General features: G+C 36.6%; 1 protein-coding gene across 3 annotated transcripts in view; it reads left to right on the top strand.

Annotated features, from left to right (window-relative positions):
• The window catches only part of GABRA3 (gamma-aminobutyric acid type A receptor subunit alpha3), a 330036-nt gene that overhangs the window by 143185 nt on the left and 164823 nt on the right, over positions 1-22028 (top strand). For all 3 annotated transcript variants that reach the window (XM_045996525.1, XM_045996524.1, XM_045996526.1), the window contains one exon: positions 9277-9398. In XM_045996525.1, coding sequence (XP_045852481.1) covers positions 9277-9398 — 122 coding nt within the window. The remainder of the gene's footprint in view (positions 1-9276; positions 9399-22028) is intronic.

Raw genomic sequence — 22028 nt, 5'->3', positions numbered from 1 at the left:
TTTATTGGCATATAATTTTTTCTTAATATTCTCTTATATTAAGAGAATATTATATACAAAGAGTTTGTATTTCTCTGGTGTTGATTGTGATCTTTCCTCTTTCATTCATGATTTTATTTATCTTTTCTTTTCTTTTTGAATCATCTGGCTAGGGGTTTATCCATCCTATTAATTCTTTCAAAGAAGCAGCTCCTAGGATTTTTAATCTGTTCTACTGATTTTTTGATTTCTATATCCTTGTTTTCTGCTCTATTTTTCATTATTTCTCTTCTACTGCTTGTTTTAGGCTTCATTTGCTGTTCTTTTTCCAGCTCCTTTAGGTGTAAGTTTAGGTTGTGTATTTGGGACTTTTCTTGTTTTTTGAGGAAGGCCTGTATGGCTATATACTTGCCTCTTAGGACTGCCTTTGCTTCATTCCAAAGGTTTTGAATTGTCATGTTTTCATTTTCTTTTGTTTCCATCTACTTTTTAAAATTCATCTTTAATTTCCTGTTTGAGCCACTCATTTTGTTTTAGAAGGATGCTCTTTATCCTCCATGTATTTGTGGTACTTTCAATTTTTTTTTCCTTGTACTTGACTTCAAGTGTTAAAGTATTGTGGTCTGGAAATATGCATGGACTAGCTCAATCATTTTGGAGCATTTGAGACATGATTTGGGACCTTGTATGTGATCTAATCTGAAGAGTGTTCCATGTGCATTTGAAAAGAATGTGTATTCTGCTGCTTTAGAATGAAATGCTCTAAATATATCTGTAAGTTAATCTGATCCAGTGTGTCATTCAAAGCCCTTGTTTCATTGTCAGTCTTCTGGTTAGATGATCTATCTATTTTTGTGAATGGGGTCTTAAAGTCCCCTAATATTGTATTATTATCAATGTATTTCTCTATTTTTATTATTAATTGGTTTATGTATTTGGCTGCTCCCAAGTTAGGTGAAGAAATATTTGCATTTGTTAGATCTTCTTGTTTGATAGACTATTTTTGATTATGATATGGTATCCTTCTTCATCTCTTATTATAGTCTTTAATTTAAAATAGAGTTTGTCTGATATAAGGATTGCTACTCCAGCTTTCTTTTGATGTCCATTAGCATGATAAATGGTTTTCTACCCCCTCACTTTCAATCTGCAGATATCTTTGAGTCTAAAATGAGTCTCTTGTAAGCAGCATCTTGATCTCTTGATCAAGCTTTTTTTTTTAATCTATTCTGATACCCTATGTATTTTGATTGTAGAATTTGGTCTGTTTACATCCAGAGTAGTTATTGAAAGTTATGAAATTAGTGCCATTGTATTACCAATAAAGTCACATTCTTATACATTATTTATCTCTTTTCCTTTCTGGTCTTTGTTACTTTTGAGCTCTCTTTTTCCTCAAAGCATCCCCTTTAATATTTCTTGGAGGGATGGTGTGGTGTTCACAAATGCCTTTAGTTCTTCCTTGTTCTGGAAACTCTTTATCTGTCCTGTTCTGAATGACAGCCTTTCTGGATAAAGTATTCTTGGTTGCACATTTTCCCCATTTAGCACATTGAATATATAATGCTTGTCCTTTCTCGGTGTCAGGTCCCTGTGGACTGGTCTGCTGCCAGCCTTGTTTGTACTCTTGGAGGTTAAGGACCTCTTGTTCTGAACCACTTTCTGTATTTTCTCTCTCTCTGTAATTTGCAAGCTTCAGTATACTATATGGAGCTGTTGACCTATTTTTGTTGATTTTGAGGGGGCTTCTCTGTACCTCCTGGACTTGAATGACTGTTTCCTTTCACAGATTAGGCATGTTCTCGGCTATAATTTGTTCAAATAAAACTTATGCCCCCATCTCCCACTTTTCATCTTCTGGAACCCGTATTTTTCAGATATTATTTCACTTTTCAGATTTGAATTCTTGAAGTCATTTTTTGTGATCCAGTAGTTGTCTTACTCTTTTCTTTTCAGCTTCCTTATTTTCCATCATTTCATCTTCTATATCTCTGACTCATTTGCTTCATTTATCATTCCTTTCTGAACCTCCACTTGGGACAGAATCATAGTAGTAGCATTTCTAATTTTGGCTTGATTAGATTTTAGTTCTTTTATTTCTATAGTAAGGGATTCTCTAGTGTCTTCTATGCTCTTTGCAAGCCCAGATAATATCTTTATAATGTTGTCTTAAGTTCTAGTTCAGACTTACCTATATCTGTTTTGATTAAATCCTGGCAGTGACTACTACCTCCTGTTCTTTCTTTTGGGGTGAATTTCTACATCTCATCATTTTTTCCCAGAAAAGAATAGAAAAGAAAGAAAATACAATAATAACAACAACAGAAAAACAAAAACAAAACCAAAACAAACCAGAAGAAAATAAAAACATTATAAAATAAGAAAAAAAAATTAAACAAGAAACAAAACAGGACAAAAGATAAAACTATATTCTGGGTGTATTTCAGTCTGTTGTTAAAAGAAACTAGATCCAAAAATAGGAAAGAAATACTTCTACATATATTACAAAATAATATACAACGTAAGGAAACCAAAAATACTATATATATATATATGTATATAGTATATATAAAATAAAAAAAATTAAAAAGGAATTGAAAAGTAAGAAAATAGTTGGAGAAAAAAATAAAAGTGAAAGACTAAAGAATATGAATATATATATATATATATATATATATATATATATATATATATAAATGAAGCCACAGTGCTGTATGTTTTCCTCCAGAGCTGAAGATTTGCAATTCTCTGAGATCATTAAATGTGGTGCTAGCCAGTTGTTCTTGCTGGTCTTCTGGGGGAGGGGCCTGTTGTACTGATTCTCAGGTGCTCTTGCACTTGTGGAAATGTGCCTCCCTTGGCAGGGGGCTGGGCAGGGTAAGCAGCTCTGGATAAAACTATGTGGTACTGTTTTGGTCCTTGAAGATTTTCAGCATGGATGGGCTGAATGAAAATGACAGTTCCCTGCTGTCTAGCCCAGGAGTTGAAACGATGTGCCTCCCCACTCTTCAGTGAGCCCTCACAGAAAGGTAGTCATTCGCTCTTGTCTCCTTGGCTTCTGTCTGAACTGTGTTTACACATCCTGTTACTGAGCATTTTTATTGAGTCACACAACTGAGTTTCAAGTCTCCAAATTTTCTAGACTCCTCTGGTGTGGACCTAAGCTGTTCTTTCCAGGGAAGAAGGGAAGTCTCACTATGCTTCTGACTTTTGCTGGGCCCCTGCCGGAGCATGGTCACACAACTATGTAGTGGTTTACAGTTTATGGCAACACAGAGAACCTAGACTCACTGTTCTCATCTGGCTTCCCCACTTCAATGCCTGGGAGCTCTGCTGCCCTCAGACTCCTCCATTCTTCTTGTGTCCCTGACCCTGACCCTCAGGGATCCCCACACCCCTTCCCCCCTGGCAACCACGTTTTTTCTCTGTATTTATAGTTTTGTTTCTGTTTTTTGTTTGTTTACTTGTTTTTCATTAGATTTCATATATAAGTGAAATCATGATATTTGTCTTTCTCTGTCTGACTTACTTCACTTAAGCCCATGCCCACTCAGCTCCAACCATCTTTCCGGGGTGTCCCTTATATGGAATGCCCTGAGACACCCTCTGCCCCTCAGCTTACTCCCACTTCAGCCATCTTGCCAAGGTGCCATCTATATGGAGAGTCACAGGACTCCCCTCTGGTTCATGTCCACTTCAGTTCCAGATGCCCTACCAGGGTGGTCCCAGCTGAGTGCCCTGGGATCCCCAGCCCACACCCTCTAGAGCACCAGCTAGCTGGCCAAAGCCATCAGGCACATGTAGTCCATAAAGAGGACATCCCTATCCAAGGACATTCCTTCAAATTTAAGAGAAGTAGCCATTCCACTCAATTTATGGACACAAACACAGAAGTAAAGCAAAATGAGGAGACAGAGGAATATGCTCCAACTGAAAGAACAAGACTTAACTTCAGAAAAATAACTAAATAAAAGTGCCTGTCTTGCAAAGATGTCTCATTATATTTTCAGAAGTTGGTAGGAATGGCAGAGAAAGGAATGAATAACCCTCAGTGTATTTGGAGCTTTACCATTTATGAAGCAAATTTTATTTGTTATCTTATTTACTTATTTCTTCCAAAAACTTTCTAAGATAAGATATTATTATCTCCATTTTACATGTAAGGAAATAGGTTACATAATCAGTTAGTGGCAGAGCCAGCACTAAAACTCTGCTCATTCTCTGTGGACTTACTATTATCCCATCTGTAGAGCTAAAAATGAATATATCTGCCTTACCTACACATAGCATATTAGTAACATTATTTTTGTGTTTATATGATGGATTATTAACATTAAATCTAATTGATAATAACATATATGAGACAAAACAGGTCACATCAATTTTATCAACTTATTTTATTATTTTAACAATTTTATTAACTTAATAATTATTATTTTAACAATTTTATTAACTTAATAAGCATGTGGCTTTGAATAATTTCTTTCTCTCATCAATGTCTTAGGTGCTTCATCTGTAAGGGGAAAAAATTATTGCATGATCTCTAAGACTGTCCATCATCCTGACATACCATGAGTCTTTGTTGTTCCCTTAAACACCTTTGTCATGGAAGTTAGTATTTCAGTCAAAGAAGAGGCATATTATATTGGCCTCATAGTCAGGAAATCAAGTTCCAAATTCTTTTTTTTTTAAGATTTTATTTACTCACACCAGTCAGAATGGCTAAAATTAACAAGTCAGGAAATGACAGATGCTGGAGAGGATGTGGAGAAAGGGGAACCCTCCTCCACTGTTGGTGGGAATGCAAGCTGGTGCAACCACTCTGGAAAACAGCATGGAGGTTCCTCAAAATGTTGAAAATAGAACTACCCTATGACCCAGCAATTGCACTACTGGGTATTTACCCTAAAGATACAAACATAGTGATCCGAAGGGGCACGTGTACCCGAATGTTTATAGCAGCAATGTCTACAATAGCCAGACTATGGAAAGAACCTAGATGTCCATCAACAGATGAATGGATAAAGAAGATGTGGTATATATACACAATGGAATAGTATGCAGCCATCAAAAGAAATGAAATCTTGCCATTTGCGACGACGTGGATGGAACTAGAGCGTATCATGCTTAGTGAAATAAGTCAATCGGAGAAAGACAACTATCATATGATCTCCCTGATATGAGGACATGGAGAAGCAACATGGGGGGGTAGGGGGATAGGAGAAGAATAAATGAAACAAGATGGGATTGGGAGGGAGACAAACCATAAATGACTCTTAATCTCACAAAACAAACTGGGGGTTGCTGGGGGGAGGTGGGATTGGGAGAGGGGGAGCGGGCTATGGACATTGGGGAGGGGAGGCGAACCATAAGAGACTATGGACTCTGAAAAACAACCTGAGGGTTTTGAAGGGTCAGGGGTGGGAGGTTGGGGCAACCTGAGGGTTTTGAAGGGTCAGGGGTGGGAGGTTGGGGGAACAGGTGGTGGGTAATAGGGAGGGCACGTTTTGCATGGAGCACTGGGTGTTGTGCAAAAAGAATGAATACTGTTACGCTGAAAAAATAAATAAAATGGGAAAAAAAAAGATTTTATTTATTTATTTGACAGACAGAGATCACAAGTAGAAAGGAAGGCAGAGAGAGAGGAAGGGAAGCAGGCTCCCTGTTGAGCACAGAGTCCGATGCGGGGTTTGATCCCAGGACCCTGAGATCATGACCTGAGGTGAAGGCAGAGGCTTTAACCCACTGAGCCACCCAGGCGCCCCTCAAGTTCCAAATTCTTGCTTCCCCATTAACATTCAGAGCAGTTAAAAGTTAAGTTCAGGGGTTTAGAATTCCCATGTCAATCTACCTGGAATGAATATAATATCTGAAGCCATTTATAGTTCATCTATAACTCTGTAAGGATTCTTCTATCTGCTTCTCCTATCTGCTTTCAATAATCAATGAAATTGTTTTTAACTCAATTTATAGACCCATTTCCCAGAAATTGAATTGGGCTAACCAGGGCTAAGTGTCCCTGCGGCAAAAGTTAAGGGATAGTGAGTAAGTGGTGTTAACAAAATTAATTGAGCCTCTCTCTCCATAGCCTATGTAAGGTAGATTCAGACTATTGGTAGGTTGAGCTAAGTGTGGGCTTCATCTGAAGTGTCTGTATTTATCTCTTCAACATATTAATGGCAGTTTGTTAGCTCTGCACTATAGTTCCCTTCTTTCTTCCCCCTTCCAAGTAAGGTAAATGTATCACTTCTAGTGTTCTGTCCACTAAATGAGCCAATCATCTCTACTCTTCACTGGGTTGTAGTGCCTCTCTGGCCAAAGTTTTCTTTATGTCTTTTGGTGGATAGGGATGCCTATATTTTTTGTTATTATTTGCATTTGAATAATGAATTCAAGTGAATACAGTACTATTTCAAAAAAGAAAAAAAACCAAACTTTTAATACTTCAAGATGTTAAACATTAAGCCTGGCAATTTTAATATTGTTTGATAGTAATAGAACCTATCTGTGAAGTTATTTTGATTTTAAAGATGAGAAAGCTATTACTAGAGGTGTTACATAACTTGCCTAAGGTCACCCTAATAAATTCAAATGTATGTCTCTAGACTCTTCAAGACAGTTCCCTTTTCCTCCCATATATACCTATGTTATCATTTGATTATCTTTGCAACCCTATAAGCAAGAGAAAGATTACTTACCTTGTTTTACCTTTTTCATGCTCTATCACAATACCTAAACTATTAGAGGTACATAGTTGATGCTCAATAAAGATGTATTAAATAATTAAGTGAATTGAATTAGACTTATGAATTAAGGAAATTGAGATCTAAAATGACTTTTGCAAGGATATCTGCTGGAGCGGCAGTCTAGAGTGAGAATTATTCACTTTTGGTGTTTCTATTCTGCAGACTTTTCTCAGGGTATTTTTCATAAAAGAAATCCTTATAGCCACTAAGAATATATATTTTTGGGAAGACATATTGGCTCTCTCTTGGACTCCTTCTCAACTGTTGTCTTATGTTTCTTATAGACTTGACTAACTGGATGCTAGGAACAGTTATAATATATGTATTAATGGAAACCTTCTAGGTCCAAGGTAAGAATGGAGATAAAATAGTGTAACTTGCTTAATGGTCTACTCCAAATCATGAATACAGATGGCAGTAGAACCCAGGACTGCTGACTTCTAGTTTATTGATTCTACACTGTACACAATAGCCATCTGTTTCACTATACCTCCCTTCCTCCTAAACTATCCAGAGAGCTTCATTTTTAGTCCTATCAAAGCACAACAAGCCCCTCCTCACAAAGTGAAAGTATGAGGCAGCCCAGACCTGAGTAGGTGGTTATCAAAGTGCCTCATGCTTGTAAAGGTTTACAGGAGCCATCCAAACTGGAGGAGCAGGAGGTAGCTGATGGTCAATAGAAAATCAGAAAACTTGGATTCTAGTCCTATTTCTGCTTCTCACTTGCAATACGATTGTGGGCAAATTTGGTGGTGTCCTCTTTGAGCTTATTTACCCATGGATAAAATGAGAAAAATTATGGAATCCCTTGAGTCCTGGTAGCTTTAACATTTAATGGAGTACTATTGTTTTGTTGCCCTATCTCCAGAGGGCAGTAGGTAAGTGAACTTCAATGCACTTCAACAATCTGTCTGGTTCTGTTGTTCTGTGAACCTATACTTCTTTAGGTTTGAAGAGGGATAAGTTCTTTGTAACACAATTTTCCTTTTTTAATTTTGTGGACTATTCATTCCTGTAACAAAATTTAGGAAATGACTTCTTTTCATTTATTTATTTTTTTTCTTAGAGGATTTTTTTATTGTGTTCAGTTAGCCACTGTATAGTACATAATTAATTTTTGATGTAGTGTTCAATGATTCATTAGTTAAGTATAACACCCAGTGTTCATCACAACACATGCCCTCCTTAATATCCATCACCAGCTATCCCATCTTCTCACCCCCTCCCCTCTGAAACCCTCAGATTAATTCCGAGTCTATAGTCTCTCATGCTTCATCTCCCTCTCTGATTTCTCCCCCTTTGGGTTTCCCCTCCCTTCCCCTATGGTCCTCTGTGCTATTGCTTATGTTTCACATATGAGTGAAACCATATGATAATTGTCTTTCTCTGCTTGACTTACTTCATTTAATGTAATCCCCTTCAGTTCCATCCATGTTGATACAAATGGTGGGTATTCATCATTTCTGATGGCTGAATAATATTCCGTTGTATATATGAACCACATCTTCTTTATCCATTCATCTATTGAAGGGCATCTCATCTCCTTCCACAGTTTGGCTATTGTGGATATCGCTGCTATGAACATTGGGGTGCATGTGTTCCTTCTTTTCATTACATCTGTATCTTTGGGGTAAATATCTTGTAGTACACTCAAAAAACTAATAGCCCAGTCAACAAAATGGGCAGAAGACATGAACAGACACTTCCCCAAAGAAGACATACAAATGACTAACAGACACATGAAAAAATGTTCATCATCACTAGCCATCAGAGAGATTCAAATCCAAACCACATTGAGATACCACCTTACACCAGTTAGAATGGCAAAAATTAACAAAATAGGAAACAACAAATGTTGGTGAGGATGTAGAGAAAGGGGGACCCTCTTATACTGTTGGTGGGAATGCATGCAGGTATAGCTACTCTGGGAAACAATATGGAGATTCCTCAAGATGTTAAGAATAGAGTTACCCTACAACCCAGCAATTGCACTACTAAGTATTTATCCCAAAATACAGATGTAGTAAGAAAAATAACTTCTTTTTAATGATTTATTTATTTATTTGGGTGAGGACAAAAGAGAGAGAGAGTCTTAAGCAGACTCTTCCCTGAGCAGGGAGCCCAACCGGGACTCAATCTCAAGACCTTGAGATTGTGACCCTGAGATCATGACTTGAGCCTAAACCAAGAGTTGGACACTTAACTGACTGTGCCACTCAGGTTCACCTTGGTGAATAATTTTATGGTGGGTACTGTTTACAGGCTCATTCTGTTAACAATTTATGCTTGTGTTTCTTCACTACTGGGCTGGGGATGGAGCACATTTTGTTAAACTCTTGACAATGCTGGACTAAAAGTTCAAATATAGTGACCACCATCTGCCTTTTACATAAATATTCATTATGATAAATAGAAAGTGCTGATTTGGTTAAGATACAAGGCTAATTAATTGGCCCACTCTCTTGATTGAAATCTTCTTAAAGTGTTAACACATTTCACTGTTTCTTGTTAAGAATATTATTTTTTATCTCTGTTTCTTCCACTGTCTCAGACTCTCTCCTAAGCATGCCCCAGATATTCCTGATGACAGCACTGACAACATCACTATATTCACCAGAATTTTAGATCGTCTTCTGGATGGCTATGACAACCGACTACGACCTGGGCTTGGAGGTAAGTTACTATTTTAAGATCCTTTTCTTGGCTCTTGTCATCTAAAAAGATTCTTAAGGTGCCTTCAGCGCTATATTGACCAATGAGTTTAGTGCAATATTGAGCTTCCTCCTTCTCAGCACTAGAAATTAGTTATAACCCTTCATTTTATAGTAAATCTCTCTGCTGTGGTTTTGGAAAATTCTGAATTTCACTGAGCTAAATGTATACAGGGTATTTTACCACCATATTTGGTCAACAGTGTTTCTGGTAAAAAACAACAACAACAACAAAAGAAACAACAACAAAAACAAACAAACAAACAAACAAAAAAAACCCATTCCCTGCTGGAATGGGAGGTGTGGCCCAGGAGTATCTGGGAAATATGCTTTTGTTTTCAAAACCCTGAGCATATATGAGCCTGAAATTCCTGTGAGGGGCAACCTGTTGGCTAGGTCAGGTCTTACTTAGTTGGCCATTGTTTAGTATGATTTGCAATATGGTCACAATGAGATAAGTGCATTATAATATATGTTGGGCTGTATTGAAATGGCAAGTATGCAGAGGTATGAATTTAATTATTTTCCTGAACCATTTGAGAACTAGTTGCAGATATCATATTCCTTTTCCCAAAATACTTCAATGTGAATTTCCTTAGAACAAAGAGATTAATTTACAAAGAGATTAATTTACAAAACTAATTCTTCACTGGGCAAAGACTTTTATCTTGATGAAGTCCCAATAGTTCATTTTTGCTTTTGTTTCCCTTGCCTCTGATGATGTGTTGAGTAAGAAGTTGCTACAGCCAAAAAAAAAAAAAAAAAAAAAAACAAAGAAGAAGTTGCTACAGCCAAAGTCAAAAGGTCACTGCCTGTGTTCTCCTCTAGGATTTTGATGAATTCCTGTATCACATCTAGGTCTTTCATCCATTTTGAATTTATTTTTGTGTATGGTATAAGAAAGTGGTCCAGTTTTGTTCTTCTGCATGTTGCTGTCCCATTTTCCCAATACCAGTTTTTGAAGAGACTGTCTTTTTTTTCTATTGGATGTTCTTTGCTGCTTTATCAAAGATTAGTTGACCATATGGTTGTAGGTCAATTTCTGGGTTGTCTTTTCTGTTCCATTGATCTATGTGTCTATTTCTGTGCAGATAGCATACTATATTGATGACTAATCTTTGTAATATAGCTTGAAATCTGGAATTGTGATACCTCCAGTTTTGTTTTTCTTTTTCATAATTGTTTTGGCTATTCCATGTCTTTCTTTCTTCCATACAAATTTTAGGATGGTTTTTTCTAGCTCTGTGAAAAATGCTGGTGGTATTTTCATTGGGCTTGCATTAAATATAGATTGCTTTGGGTAGTATAGACATTTTAACAATTTTTTTCTTCTATTCTATGAACATGAAATATTTTTCTATTTCTTTGTGTCCTCTTCAATTTCTTTCATAAGTATTCATTAGTTTTCAGCAACTTCTTGGTGGAGTCTTTCAGGTTTTCTACATAGAATATCATATCGTCTGCAAAGAGTGAAAATTTGACTTCATCCCTCATGATTTTGATGCCGTTTATTTCTTTTTATTGTCTGATTGCTGAGGCCAAGACTTCCAGTGTTATATGAATAGTAATGGTAAGAATGGGCATCCTTGTCTTGTTCCTGACCATAGGTAAAAGGCTCTCAGTTTTTCCCCATTGAGGATAATATTTGCTGTGATCTTTCAGATATGGCCTTTATGATGTTGAGGTATGTTCCTTCTATCCTTACTTTGCCAAGGATTTTTAATCAAGAATCAATGCTCTACTTTGTTAAATGTCTTTTCAGCATCTACTGGGAGGATCATGTGGTTCTTGTCCTTTCTTTATTAATGTGGTGTATCACATTAATTGATCTGTGCATAGTGAACCACACCTAAAGCCCAGGAATAAATCCCACTTGATAACGGTGAATAATTCTTTTAATAATCTGTTGGATCAGATTAGCTATTATCTTGGTAAGAATTTTTGGATCCATATTCATCAGGGATACTGGCTTGTACTTCTCCTTCCTAGTTAGGTATTTGTCTGGTTTGAGGATCCAAGTAATATTGGCCTCATTAAAGGAGTCTGGAAGTTTTCCTTCCATTTCTAATTTTTGAAACACTTTCAGAAGAACAGGTATTAATTCTCTTTAAATGTTTGGTAGAATTCCCTTGGGAAACCATCTGGCTCTGGACTCTAGTTTATTGGCAGATTTTTGATTACTGATACAATTTCTTTGCTGATTATGGGTCTGTTCAAATTTTCTGTACCCCTTGTAGTTCTTTTAAAATTTAAATTCAATTAGCCAACATATAGTACATCATTAATTTCAGATGTAGTGTTCAATAATTCATCAGTTGCTTATAACACCCAGTGCTCATCCCATCATGCACTGTCTTTAATGCTCATCCCCTAGTTGCATCATTTCCCACCAACCTCCCCTTCAGGAACCTTCAGTTTTTTCCCCAGAGCCAAGAGTCTCTCATGGTCTGTCTCCCTCTCTGATTTCTTTCCATTCTGTTTTTTCTTCCCTTCCCCGATCCTCTGAGCTGTTTCTTATAGTCCATGTATGAGTGTAACCATATGATAATTGTCTTTCTCTGATTGATTTATTTAACTTATTTCACTTATCATAGTATGCTCCAGTTCCATCCATATTGATGTAAATGGTAGGTATTCATCCTTTCTGATGCTTGAATAATATTCCATTGTATATATAAAGCACATCTTCTTTATCCATTCATCTGTTGAAGATATCTTGGCTCCTTCTATAGTTTGGGTATTGTGGACATTGCTGCTATGGACATTGGGGAGTAGGGGACCTTTGTTTTACTACATCTATATCTTTGATGTAAATACCGAGAAGTACAATTGCTGGGCCATAGGGTAGCTCTATTTTAAAATTCTTGAGGAACCTCCATACTGGTTTTCAGACTGGCTGTACCAGTTTGTATTCCCACCAACAGTGTAAGATGGTTCCCCTTTCTCCACATCTTTGCCAACATTTGTTTTCCCTGTCTTCTTAATTTTGGCCAGTTTTGATAGTTTATGTGTTTGTAGGAATTTATCCATTTCTTCCAGAATCCCAAATTTGTTAGCATATATTTTTTTCTTAATCTCTTATAATTGTATTTCTGTGATGTTGGTTTTTTTTTTTTCTTTTTGAGATTTTATTTATTTATTTAACAGAGATTGCAAGTAGGCAGAGAGACAAGCAGAGAGAGGAGAGAGGAGGAAGCAGGCTCCCCGCTGAGCAGAGAGCCCCATGCGGGGCTCGATCCCAGGACCCTGGGATCATGACCCGAGCCGAAGGCAGAGGCTTTAACCTACTGAGCCACCCAGGCACCCCGATGTTTTTTTTTTTTAAAGATTTTATTTATTTATTTGACAGACAGAGATCACAAGTAGGCAGAAAAGCAGGCAGAGAGAGAGGAAGGGAAACAGGCTCCCCCTTGAGCAGAGAGCCCAATGTGGGGCTTAATCCCAGGACCCCGAGATCATGACCTGAGCTGAAGGCAGAGGCTTTAACCCACTGAGCCACCCAGGTGCCCCTGTGGTGTTGGTTTTGATCACTCCTCTTTCATTCATGATTTTATTTATTTGAGTCCTTCCTCTTTTTGATGAGTCTGGCTAGGGGTTTGTCAATGAAAATTAGCAATTTTGTTAATTCTTTTGAAGAAATAGCTCCTAGTTTTATTGATCTGTTCTACCTTTTAAAAAAATTTATATATCATTTACTTCTGCTCTAATATTTATTATTTCCTTTTTTTCTGCTGGTTTTAGGCTTTATTTATATTTCTTTTTCAGCTCCATTAAGTGTAAAGGGACTTTTCTTTTTACTTGAGGAAGGCCAGCAACACTATATACTTCCCTCTTATGACCACCTTTGCTGCATCCCAAAGGTTTTGGATTGTTGTGTTTTCATTTTCTTTTGCTTCCATGTATTTTTAAAAAATTCCTCTTTAATTCCTTGGATGGCCCATTCATTCTTTAGCAGGATGTTCTTTAACCTCCCTGTATTTTTTGTCTTTCCCAAATTTTTCTTGTGGTTGACTTCAAGTTTCATGGTGTTGTAATATGAAAATATGCATGGTATGATCTTGATGTTTTTGTACTTGTTGAGGGCTGATTTATGACCCAGTGCGTGATCTATTCTGGAGAATGTTCTATGTGCACTCAATAAGAATACATATTCTACTGCTTTAGGATGAAGTGCTCTGAATATATCTGTTAAGTCCATCTGATCCAATGTGTCATTCAAAGCCATTGTTTTCATTTTGATCTTCTGCATAGATGATCTATTTCTATAAATGGTGTTTTAAAGTCCCATCTATTATTGTATTATTATCAATGAGGTTTTTTAATGTTTGTTATTAATTCATTTTTGTATTTGGGTGCTCCCAACTTGGGAGCATATTTATAACTCTTTGATCTTCTTGTTGGATAGACCCCTTTTATTATGATGTAGTGTCCTTCTTCATTTCTTATTACAGTCTTTGTTTTAAAATCTAGTTTGTCTGATATAAGGTTTGCTACTCCAGCTTTCTTTTTTTTTAAGATTTCATTTATTTATTTGACAGAGATCACAAGTAGACAGAGAGGCAGACAGAGAGAGAGGAAGGGAAGTAGGCGCCCCACTGAGCAGAGAGCCTAATGTGGGGCTCGATCCTAGGACCCTGAAATCACGACCTGAGCCGAAGGCAGAGGCTTCAACCCACTGAGCCACCCAGGCACCCCTCCAGCTTTCTTTTTATGTCCATTGGCATTATAAAGGTAGGTGCCTTTAGGTCTAAAATGAATCTCTTGTAGGCAGCTTATAGATGGATCTTTTTAAAATCCATTCTAATACCTTTGTCTTTTGATTGGAGCATTGTCTATTTACATTCAGAGTATTTATTGATTGATATGAATTTAGTGCCATTTTATTACCTGTAAAGTCATTGTTCTTGAAGATTGTCTCTGTTCCTTTCTAATCTTTGGTGCTTTTGGTCTTTCTTTTCTGCTCAAAGTGTTCCCTTTAATATTTCTAGCAGTACTGGTTAGTGTTCACAAACTCCTTTAGTTTTTGCTTATCAGGTAATCTCTTTATCTGTCCTATTCTGAACAACAGTGTTGCTAGGTAAAGTATGCTTGGTCACATATTTTTCCCATTTAGAATGTTAAATATACCATTGCCACTTTCTTCTCACTTGTCATGTTTCTGTGGACAGGTCTGCTGTTAACCTTATGTGTTTACCCTTGTAAGTTAAGGACCTTTTGTCCCTAGCTGCTGTCAGAATTTTCTCTTTATCTTTGCACTTTGCAAGTTCCCTGATGATATGTCTTGGTGTTGACCTATTTTTGTTGATTTTTGAGGGGAGTTCTCTGTGCCTCCTGGACTTAAGTGCTTATTCCTTTCCCCAGATTAGGGAAGTTTTAGCTATAATTTGTTCAAATAAACCTTCTTCCCCCTTTACCTGCTCTTCTTCTGGGACTCCTATGATATGGATATTATTGAATTCTATGGAATTGCTATGTTCCTTAAGTCTATATTTGTGATCTAATAGTTTTTTTTCTCTCTTCTTTTTAGCTTCAGTATTTTCCACAATTTTATCTTCTGTATCACCAGTTTATTCCTTTGCTTCTTCCATCCTCTTTGTGATGACATGCAGTTTATTTTGTATCTCAATTATAACATTTTTTTAGTTCACCCTGACTAGTTTAATGTCTTTTATCTCTGTAGTGAAAGTTTCTCTGGTGTCTTCTATGTTGTTTTCCCCCCAATCCCAGCTAGTGTTCTTATGATGATTTTTCTAAATTCTTATTCAGATATGTTGCTTCTATCTGTTTTGAGTAAATCCCTGGCTGTGGTTTCTTCTTGATCTTGAATTCATTTGTCTTAGCATTTTTTCTAGGTTTTTGTTTCTTGCATGTTATGAAAGCTTGATATGTTTCCTACTCCTGAGACTAATGCTACATTAATACGGGGTAATATACTGTTAGGAACTTGACACTTCTGTTTCTGGTATATGGTGTTTGCATTCTGTTATTGGTTTTTTGTTGCTCTTTCCCACAGGTCAGGCCTCTGCAGAGTTCTTCCTTGTTTGCAGTGGGGACTGTTGGAACCTTTAACTAGATATGCTTTGATTTGTTTAAAATTAGCCTGGCAAAAAGCCAAATAAACAAAAAAACTGATCCAAAAATTAGAAAAGGAAAAAAGAATAAGAAACACAAAGAAACAGATAAACAAAATACTATAAACCTGATTCTAAAGAAAAAGAAAAAAAGAAGACTGATTCAGAAAAAGAGAAAAACAAAAAAGAAACCAAAAACTATAAACTTGATTCCAAAGGGGGAAAATATGCTTGGTCCAATTTCCACAAGAACTGAAGCTTGCTTTGAAGAACTCTAATATCCGTAGACTTGGTGAATGTGGGGAGGACTTGTGCTGGTCCTCTGGGGTAGGAGACTGCTATACTGGCTCACAGTCATACCTATCCTACTAGAGATTCCCCTGCAGGGTATAGAGGGTGGTGTTTGGTATAAATGGTTCCACCCCCAACTGGGGGTACTGTGTTGTTTCATGAAGTCCCACTGTTCTAGTGTGTGGGGGGAAGGTGGCATCGCCCCATTTTCTCATCCCCAGGGAGGGAAGCTCATGCCCACCATTGTTCAGTAAGCCCTCACAGAGAAGTGAATCATCTCCTCTCTTATGTCCCAGGCTTCCATCAGATTCCTACCCTCAATCTGCCTATGCTCAGGCCATCAGCACACCTGGCTCCACGATTCTCCTGGTGTTTGTTTGTTTGTTTGTTTGTTTTTTAATCTCTGGTGTGTGGCTAGGATTTAAAACTTCAAATCTTAAAAAACCCAACAAAATGCAGACCTGCTCCTCTCCTCTAGAGGAGGGCCTTGCAGCACTGTGTCTGGTGCTGTTTGGTCCCAGAAGAGTAGTTACATGGACACATGGGTGCTTGTAGTTTATGGTGAAGTACCATAAAAAGCTACGACTAGGTTATCTGCCCTATGCATGTGCTTCTGTCCCTTGCTGATGAGCAGATACTCGATGGTGCCTGGCAGGTCTTTTGTCCTTGGAGAGGTAATATATCCTCTTCCAAATGTACTCTAGGAAGGGGAACGTTATTTCCCAGTGTGACCCAGGGGATCCCTGTACCATGCTGTCCACTGCCTGTTCTTGGGCTTCTGCCCTCCTTTTCCCCAAGAGTACTGCTACCCACCCAGCTTGACTCTGGTGAATGGCGTGGACTTCCAAAACCTCAGAAGTTAAACTATACTGTTTGTAAAAACTTGTGATAGTCAGTTCCTCTCTATTCCCCAGTGGATTTGGGGGTAGTGTTTTACTTGTGTGACTTGATGCACTGCTTTCTCTCCCCACCTCTCTCTCTCTCTCTGTGACTTCTCCTCCATAGCACTGTGGATTTTTCTCTCCCCAAATTCACATTTCTGTACCTCTTACCTGCCATGTTCTCTCCCTCTAATTGTGTAAGTTTTTCTCTTAATCCTTAGATCGATTTCCTAGGTATGCAAAATGATTTGATGTTGATCTGGCTGTGTTTGATGGAATGAGTCAAGCTTGGGGTCCCCCATCTTAACTCCCTCCCTGGTGCTATTTTCTAAAACAGGGAACATTAGAAGAGGAGCAGGTTATTTGGTTTTATTCTATTTCTTTTGGAGTTGTACCTGGAACATATAGGGTTGGGGAAGAGGTGGAAATTCACTTGTGGACATGTAGAGTTTAACTATCCATGAAAAATATGGGTGGAGCTTTTTGCTATTGGCTAACATAGAGTAACAGGGACCATATTTACCTTTGTCGCTAGTTGTAAGCAGTTTGATCATATCCCTTTGTGTAATTTTATTATTTCTTATTTTTTGAGATTCTCTGTGAGAATTATAATTTTCATCAAATTTAGAACGTTTTTTATCATTTTTTATTCAAATACATTTTCTGCTTTCCTTCAGATAAAGAGAAAATCTTAAAAGCAAACATAAACAATGAATTCTGGATCACAGAAAAGAAATTTTTAAAAAAAGCAAACAGTAAAACAAAACATTATGATCAGAGGGAAAATTTTAGAAGGACAGCAGACTTCTTGTCAGAAATCACCAAACAAGAATGTAGTTAGCAATAGCTTTGACGTACTGGATAAAACCTGTCAATCTAGAAATATGTAACTAGAGATAATACAGTTTAAAAATATGAGCACAATAAGTACTTTTTCAGACTCATAGAAGCTGAAAAATTCACCAACAGATGTATACTGCAAGACATGTAAATGGAAGTATGTCAGACAGAAGGAAAATAATACCAGGTAGAAATATTAATTTATACAAAAGAGGGAAGAGCAACACATAAAAACTATGTAAGTAAATATAAAATAGTTTTTTCCCCCAAATCTCTGTAAATGATAAATGACTACGTAAAGCAGCAATAATAACACCATATTGTGTGGCTTGAAAAAAAAATATATATGGAAGATGTATGACAACAATAGCACACAGGCCAGGAGAAGACAAAATAGAAATATACTGTTGAAAGTTTTTTATACTGCACGTGATGTAATATAATATTACTTATAGGCAGGTTGTGATAAATATGTATGCTGTTGAACTTAAAGAAAAATTATTGCTAATAAAGCAAGAACTGTTATAAAAATAGAATAATAAAAATAATTGGTAGGGAGGCAGAAAAAGAAGAAAATGTAACAAAATAGATAAAACAAATAGAAAAGCAATAACAATGATATCAATCATCACATTAAATATAAATAATTCAAACATCTACTTTAAAAGGCAGAGATAGGAGAAGAATAAATGAAACAAGATGGGATTGGGAGGGAGACAAACCATAAATGACTCTTAATCCCACAAAACAAACTGGGGGTTGCTGGGGGGAGGTGGGATTGGGAGAGGGGGAGGGGGCTATGGACATTGGGGAGGGGAGGCGAACCATAAGAGACTATGGACTCTGAAAAACAACCTGAGGGTTTTGAAGGGTCAGGGGTGGGAGGTTGGGGGAACAGGTGGTGGGTAATAGGGAGGGCACGTTTTGCATGGAGCACTGGGTGTTGTGCAAAAACAATGAATACTGTTACGCTGAAAAAAATAAATAAAATCAGAAAAAAAAGGCAGAGATAGTGAAATTGGCTTTTTTTATTATTTTTTTTAAAGATCTTTTTTTATTTATTTGACAGAGAGAGAGATCACAAGTATGCAGAGAGGCAGGCAGAGAGAGAGGAGGAAGCAGGCTCCCTGCGGAGCAGAGAGCCCGATGCGGGGCTCGATCTCAGGACCCTGAGATCATGACCTGAGTCGAAGGCAGCAGCTTAATCCACTGAACCACCCAGGCACCCCAAAATTGGCTTTTTAAAAAAAAACAAGATGCAAAATTACTTACTGAGAGAAACCCACCTTAAATATAAAGCTGTAAATAAGTTAAAAATAAAAGGATGGAAAATGGTGCACCATGCCAACACTAATCAAAAGAAGGTTGGAATGGCTATTTTAATATCAGAAAAAAGATATATTAGAGCAAAAAATATTGCTAGAAATAAAGAGGGCCATTTCATAATGAAGGGGTCAATTCATTAAGAGTACATAACAATCCTAAATATTTCTGCACCTAATCACAGAACATCTAAACACATGAAGCAAAGACTGAGAACTGAAATGAGAAAAAGGTTATCTCTAATTATCGTGATTCCAACAGTCCTCAATAAGCAATATAAGCAATATATCTCTAATTATCGTGATTCTAACAGTCCTCAATAAGCAATATAAGCAATATAAGCAATATAATTCTACCTACTTCTAACAGTAGGTAGAAAATAGGTAAAGGCAACAGAAACAAGAACTACACTATCAACCAACTTGACTTGATTGGCATTTATAGAACACTCCAACCAACAAAGGCAGAATACACATACTTTTCAAGTATATGTATTCTCTCTCTGTCAAATAAATAAAAATCTTAAAAAAAGAATGTTCAAATTTCAAGTATTCATATCACATTTACAAAAATAGACCATATTCTTTGTCATAAAAAGATTAAAAGAACTTATAACATATAGAGTATGTTCTCTGGCCACAATGGAATAAAATTAGAAATTAAAAATAGAAGTACACCTTGAAAATCTCAATGTACTTGAGACCTAAGAAATAAAGTCCTAAATAAATCACAAGTCAAAGAAGAACACAAAAGAAAATACAAAACTTTTTCAATTGAACAAAATAAAAAATGTGATATAAAGCGGTGCTAAGAGGAAAACTTGTAACACTCGATGGCTATGTCAGAAAAGATTAACCTTAAATTAATGTCCCAAGCCTTGACTTAAAAAACTGCGGGGAAAAAGAGCTAACAATAGTGATATAAATAATAAGTATAAGAGTGAGAATCAATAGGGCAAAATCTCTGAGTCATGGCTCTGATTATGAGGCTGAGAACAATAGCATAATTTTCTCTGAGGTTCAACACCACTTTAGTTACCAAGTATTTGGTGGAGGGGTATTGATAGCAGCCTCAAGTTTCCTCATCTCACACTTTTTGGCATGGACCACTGCCCCACAAGCCAGATCAAGGACACTTGAGGCCACAGTACTCTCAGCAGGGCCTTATCCAAATTAGAGTCACTGGCATGATTTATTCAAAGTGCTGAAAAAAAAAACTATAACCAAGAATATTCTACCTGGCAAGGTTATTATGCAGATTTGAAGAAGACAATTTTACAAACAAAAGTTAAAGAAGTTTAGCACCATTAAACTAGCCTTATTAGAATTGTTAAAGGGATTTCTTTAAGTGAAAAGAAATGACTATTTCCACTATTAAATGGAAAAGAAATGGCTAACTGAACATAATAATTTAAAAAAGAAACAGACATAATTAAGACATAAGAAATTTATAAAGAAAACCATGTAAAATATAACTGCATATGCATAAAATGTGGAAGAGGGAGGAAGGAGTAAAAAAAAAAAAAGAAAAAAGAAAAAAAATTTTAAAGAATGTGTTTGAACTTAAATGACCATCAACTTAATATAGACTGCTATATACTTGGGATTTTACATATGAACTTTATGGTAACCACAAACCCAAAACCTATAATAGATACACAGAAAATAAAGAAGAAAAAAACTGAACATAACACTACAAAAACCATCAATCACTGCAAAAGAGAGCAAGAGAAAAAGAAAAGAACAGAGAAGAACTACAAAAACAACCAGGAAACAAATAACAAAATTGTAGTAAGTACATACCTGTCAATAATTACTTTAAATAAAAATGACCTAAATGCTACAATGAAAAGACATAGTGTGGTGGAACGGATTAAAAAAAAAAAAGCAAGACCCATTTATATGCTGCCTATAAGAGACTCACCTCAGACCTAAAGACACATGGACACTGAAAGTGAAGGGATGGAAAAATACCATGCAAATGGAAGTGAAAAAAAGGAAGACTGAATAGCAATACTTATGTCAGACAAAGCAGACTTTATATTTTTATCTTTTTTTGGATTTTATTTTACTTTTTATAAGGGGAAAGAGAAAAAGAGAGTGGGCAGGGGTAGAGAGGGAGTCTTAAGTAGGCTCCACACTGAGCACAGAACTTGATGTGGGGCTTGATCTCACAACCCTAAGTTCCTGACCTGAACCAAAATTAAGAGTCAGATGCTCAATCAACTCAACCACCCAGGTACCCCCAGACAAATCAGGCTTGAAAACAAAGACTGTCACAAGAGACAGAGAAAGACATTACATGATGATAAAACAATCCAGCAAGAAGATATGAAAATTGTAGATATTTATGCACCCAAAAATGAAATATCTAAATACATAAATCAGATATTAATAAATATAAAAAAGAAATTGATGGCAACACAATGATAGTGGGAGATTTCAACCTCCCAGTTTTATCAGTGGCTAGGTCATCTATGTGGAAAATCACTAAAGAAACAGTGTCTTTGAATGACACATTAGATGAATGGATATAACAGATATATACAAAACATCCATCTAAAACAAAAGAATACACATTCTTTTCAAAGGCATATAGAACATGCTCAAGAATAGATCCCATGTTAGGCCACAAACAAGTCTCAATAAATTTAAGAATATTGAAATCATACCATGCATCTTTCCTAACCACAATGATATGAAACTAGAATCAATCACGAGAAAAAAAACTGGAAAAAAACACAAATATGTGAAAGCTAAACAACATGATACTAAACAACGAATGAGTCAATGAAGTAATCAAATTAAAGATTTTAAAAAATACACAGAAACAAATGAAAATGAAAACATAATGTTCCAAAATCTTTGGAGCACAGTGCAATCCATTTCAAGAAGGAAATATATGGCAATATAGGCCTACCTTAAGAAACAAGAGAGAGCTCAACTTATAACTAAAGGAAATAGAAAAAGAACAAAGCCCAAGGTGATTAGAAGAAAGGAAGTAATAAAGATCAGAGCAGAAATAAATGAAATCAAGACTAAAAAAAAAAAAACCAACAAGAGCTTGTTCGTTGAAAAGATAAACAAAATTGAGGGGCGCCTCCGTGGCTCAGTGGGTTAAGGCCTCTGCCTTCGGCTCAGGTCAAGATCCCAGGGTCCTGGGATGGAGCCCTGCATCGGGCTCTCT

This window comes from Meles meles, chromosome X (genome assembly GCF_922984935.1).
Source record: "Meles meles chromosome X, mMelMel3.1 paternal haplotype, whole genome shotgun sequence".
In the NCBI taxonomy this organism is placed as follows: Eukaryota; Metazoa; Chordata; class Mammalia; order Carnivora; family Mustelidae; genus Meles; species Meles meles.
The sequence above is the reverse complement of the archived record's forward strand: the minus strand, read 5'-3'. Positions and strand labels throughout refer to the sequence as shown.